General features: G+C 32.6%; 1 protein-coding gene across 4 annotated transcripts in view; it reads left to right on the top strand.

Annotated features, from left to right (window-relative positions):
- Erbb4 (erb-b2 receptor tyrosine kinase 4) overlaps positions 1-4,678 on the top strand; it is a 1,194,626-nt gene that overhangs the window by 906,206 nt on the left and 283,742 nt on the right. For all 4 annotated transcript variants that reach the window (XM_029569917.1, XM_029569919.1, XM_029569920.1 and 1 more), the window contains exon 13: positions 1,105-1,237. In XM_029569917.1, coding sequence (XP_029425777.1) covers positions 1,105-1,237 — 133 coding nt within the window. The remainder of the gene's footprint in view (positions 1-1,104; positions 1,238-4,678) is intronic.

The raw sequence follows: 4,678 nt of genomic DNA, 5'->3' as shown, positions 1-4,678 counted from the left end.
ATACTTGTAATCATTAACTTCATGTGCAATTTAAATGATTTTCATTTGCCCAGATGTTTATTATTTTTGCTTTGTTATTAAGCATCACTTTGGGTGTGTCTTTAAGGGTGTTTCTTCATGATAGTAGTATTTGAACTGGCAGACTTCATGAAAGAGATGGTTTTCCTTAGATGGAGGAGAAATCTCTAGTCTTTTCAAGGCCTCTAAATGCAGCATTGGAGAAAGAAGAAGACAAGCTTGAGAAAAAATGGAGATATTGTTATATAATTGTAAATAGTTTAATCTCTGCATCTCCTCATAAACAAGTACTTCAATTTGTTAAATGTTCCTCATAAACTTAAAGTTCCTTGTAAATTTTTTCCACACATGTGCTAACAATAATATTTGGGTAGGTTTATTTACACCATGGAAGAAGCTTATGAAACGTCTTTGTTTCTATTCTTAATTTTAATTTTTTTATTTGTGTGTGTGTGTGTGTGTGTGTGCATACTCAGATGTGAAGGAGTGCATATGGAAGTCAGAGGACAACTTGTGGGGTTCTGTTCTTTTCTTTAGGTCATCAGGCTTGGCAGTCTTACCTGCACTATTTCTGTTATTCATCCTCTATTTCATATATATGTATCTGTGTAGATAGATGATAAATAGATAGATAGATAGATGATAGATAGATATAGTTTTCCCATCCTTTAATTTTTCTAACGATAGCATTTTTCTTCTATTTCTTTATAGACCTCACATATAGAATTGAATAAAAGCATTTGGTGTGTTAGAGAAACAAAATATTGGCTTGGGAAGGTGTGGTCTGCTCATCACCTTGGATGGTTTGTCAATCATCTTGCCTCTTGTAGTGTTCATACAGATAATGGGATTTTGTCCAGTCTTATGGAGAAAGCTATGTAGCTGTACAAGCCTAGCATCTAGAAAGACTCTGCAGTATGGATAATGTTGGAGGGAGAACAGAGCCTGGCCATTTGATATGTTCCCACAAGATAGTTTGACACTTTTAAATGAAGTCCTTTAAAGCTATTCTGCTGTTCTACAGAAATGTTTCTCATTTATTGTGTTCTCTGTCATATTTCCTGCTGATTTCTTTGTCCTTTGTAGCTGCTGAAGGGATGGTTTGCAACCACCTGTGTTCAAGTGATGGCTGTTGGGGACCTGGGCCAGACCAGTGCCTGTCATGCCGGCGCTTCAGTCGCGGAAGGATCTGCATAGAATCCTGCAACCTCTATGATGGGTAAGAGCCATGATGCCACCTTTACCTTTTGAGTTGTGAGCTGCTGCTTAACACTAAGAAAAGGGTAAAATTTTTGAATGTGTGCATATCAAGGTTTTCAAGAGCACCTGTGATGTAATAAAAAAGGTATAAAATTATTTTAAGGGAAAACCATTTTTGCTTGAAATAATAAGTCTAACATTGACTAATATGCATTTTAAAGATGTCTAATAAGATAAACGAATCTTAATGAGTTATACGAATTTATACTTAAGCAACACCTTTTAAAATTTTAATTTCCTTATGAGGTGATTGTTGTCAGCAATCTCCCTCCCTATATGTTTCTCAGCAGGCTGGTAGAAATTTTTCCTCTCAAACCTTCGTATTACTTTTCATCTGGAATTATGGCATAGCTTTGATTTTTTCCCACTCAGGTTGTATGACTGTTCATGCCTAGAAATAACCCATGTCTCTATGCCCTTTACAACTATGGAGCCTATGAAAAATCTGTATCTGTGATATGAATTAGAGAGGGTTTTGTATGTGTTCTGATACTTTCCAGATAATCAGTATTTTAAGTCACTATTTTAAATTTCCCATGGTGCTACAATAGCACATTACCAGCAAGCAAACCTAGTATACATCCTGCATCACGGTGTTTCACAATCCATTAAATCACTTTATCATATCCTAATTTTATGCATCATAGTTGCCCTTCATTAGTGAGATATTACATTTCTTAGGGCTGTTTTTTCTTATGTAATTGAATCGAAAGTATTTTGGGCAATTTTGTAAATTATAAATCTGAAGGACTTCATTTGTTTTGTGCATTTGAACTATCTCATCTTGACAACTAATATCATGATGCGAGATAGCATTAGTTTTTCATATCATGTTAAAAGAATAAAAGTACATTCATCGTAGTAATACTGATGTATCTTTTTGAAGATGACCTAAGAAAATTCCCTCCATGAAATTTAGGTGGCAAAAATGAAAACTGTAGCTTAAATACTAACATAATTTCAAAAATAATATAATAATTTTTGAGAAAACCTCAGCTTGTAATTTCAGCATGTACATTGACAATGAATAGAACAGGCCCCATGGGAACTGTGTGCATTACTCTTCATGTTATTAAGAAAGGACATTTTCTCTACATAAAATACCTGTGTGTGCAGCAACCAATGTCATTAAAATGAATTACAAGAGAATTTAGTTTCATTAAGCAAATGTTAGAGTCACAGTTTATTATGCATATATGCATTTCTGAGGAGGGAGCAGATTCTAGAAATCATTTTATCTAACAGCAAATTATGAACAGTGAGGACTGGCGTGATGAATTATAAGCTAAAATCATAAAATGTTAGAACAGTCAAACCAGCACTGGAATACATAGGGGTTATGGTTTTCATCCTTTCTAGAATGCCATTGCTTTTCTTAAGTATTTCTGTTTTAAATTCATCTGCAATACAAAATTTATAAATTTGTAAGTGAAAATAATATAGTATCAATTTTGTGATTACGGAAAGTGAAAAAGTGCTTATAAGGTCTTGTTTAAGTTTCCTGCCATGAATATCACTGTCATTATATCCTTTTTATATGATAATATGTTCTTATTAAATTTTTGAGTAAAACATTCGTACTAAAAACTACTGAAACCAATCATATAAATGCACATTTATCAAAATAAGATGTTCATTTAAAAATATATATTTATTAATATAGATTTTTTTGTGTGTATGTACACAAAAAAAGATTGAAGACATTTAAAAAAGGAAAGCAAATCGATTCCTGTCTAATTTGCATTAAAATTCAAGTGGAATAAGTTACTGTATTTTTGCAGACCTTAACTTCAATAAGCAATCAATAAAACTGAAAGAGAAAGGTAGATGTACTAGAACCTTAAGACTTTAAATTTGGGGGCTGGGTAGGTGGCTAAGAATTTAGGAGTGCTTCCTGCTTTTCCAGTTCAGTTCTCAGCATGCACATAGGATAGCTTCCAATAACCTATAACTCCAGGTCCGTTCAGGCTCTTGGTAACTGCACACACATGACATACACTTATGTACATATAAGTAAAAATGAGTATTTTTTATTTAAATTTTAAAGCTTTTCCTATCAAGTAACTATTCTGAACCTTTAAGATCAACACAAAAGCATCCAAGACTGACTGCCAAAGACCTTTGATGGCAGATTTATAGTAAAGAATCACAATATCTCAATAAAACATTCTTTTTTCCTTTTACAGAAGATATTTAGTAAAGTTCAAGTACTTAAATCCTAGAAATATTAGTGTTGGTGATGGGATTTAAATTTTGGAGACCCAATGGCACAGCATTTACTACTGTTTCTAGGAATAGCTAAGCTAAATCACAAGTATCACATCAAAAACAAGTAAAGCAGGGCTCAGCAGGCAAATCTCAGGTTCAGTAGACTATAATTTTTCAGGCTATATCCAAGTTCAGGGAACACTGCAAAGTCACAGTTGAGATATGGAACAAGAGCAATAATAATTAAACAAAGAGCAAAGACAAAATAAGTAGCAAGGACTGCAAGAAGGAACTTGGACAAATGCAAGAAAGTCAGGTGCCCTATACATAGAATTTGTGGAAGGAAAGGCATTGGACGGTCTCCATGGTTTTTCATGACATGCATTTTACTTCTCATCTGATGTGTGGAACAGAGGACTGGGGGAAACATGGCCTATGTTTAGAAGCACACAAAGTTAGGATCATCATTTCTCACCATGAATACTTTATTGCCAGTAATTATCAGAAGATCCTAGGCCTTGTTACAAAATAAATTTCATTATGCATTATTTGTAATTCTTCTTAGACATTCCCTCTCCTAGGTCATTTTTCCCTTTTATATTAAAATCTTCCTCAGATAAGCAATTTACTTAAATCAAGTTAATAAAATATTCAAAAGAAGACTTGTTTTATAATCAAAGTTTTAAATAAGAAAAGTCATAAAAGATTTGCTCTATAACTATCTAATATATCTCACTTAACAAGTGCAAAAACAGTGTAACTGTGTACATCCTCTACAGTTAAACCAACCTACTATATGCTATATAAAGCTACATGCTTTATAACCAAATGAACTGTTTTACCTTGGAATAGATGTAGTGCTCAAGAAAGTATAATGGCATATATGTATGGAAATGCCTAAAGAATCCGAATTCTTGATGTCCTAATTTTTAAAATTAATGAACAGTTTAAATCTAAATATAGTATTAATTTAACCAACAAAATATTTAGCTCACCTTTTGGACATCCATAACTTATTAAGACTATGTATTCAAATGAGAAAAAAGTAAAGAAAGTATTTTGGAATTTGTCCCCTAATTAATCTACAATTGCTATATTCATATTGGTATTTGTTTCTCAATAAAAAAGGTGTAAAATTACAAATAAAGTAACTATGAAAATTTAGACAAATTTTGTTAATTACTCTCAATTA

The sequence above is a fragment of the Nannospalax galili genome, unplaced genomic scaffold, assembly GCF_000622305.1.
Source record: "Nannospalax galili isolate Female #2095 unplaced genomic scaffold, S.galili_v1.0 scaffold281, whole genome shotgun sequence".
In the NCBI taxonomy this organism is placed as follows: domain Eukaryota; kingdom Metazoa; phylum Chordata; class Mammalia; order Rodentia; family Spalacidae; genus Nannospalax; species Nannospalax galili.
Note: the sequence above shows the minus strand (reverse complement) of the source record. Positions and strands in the feature narration are given on the sequence as shown.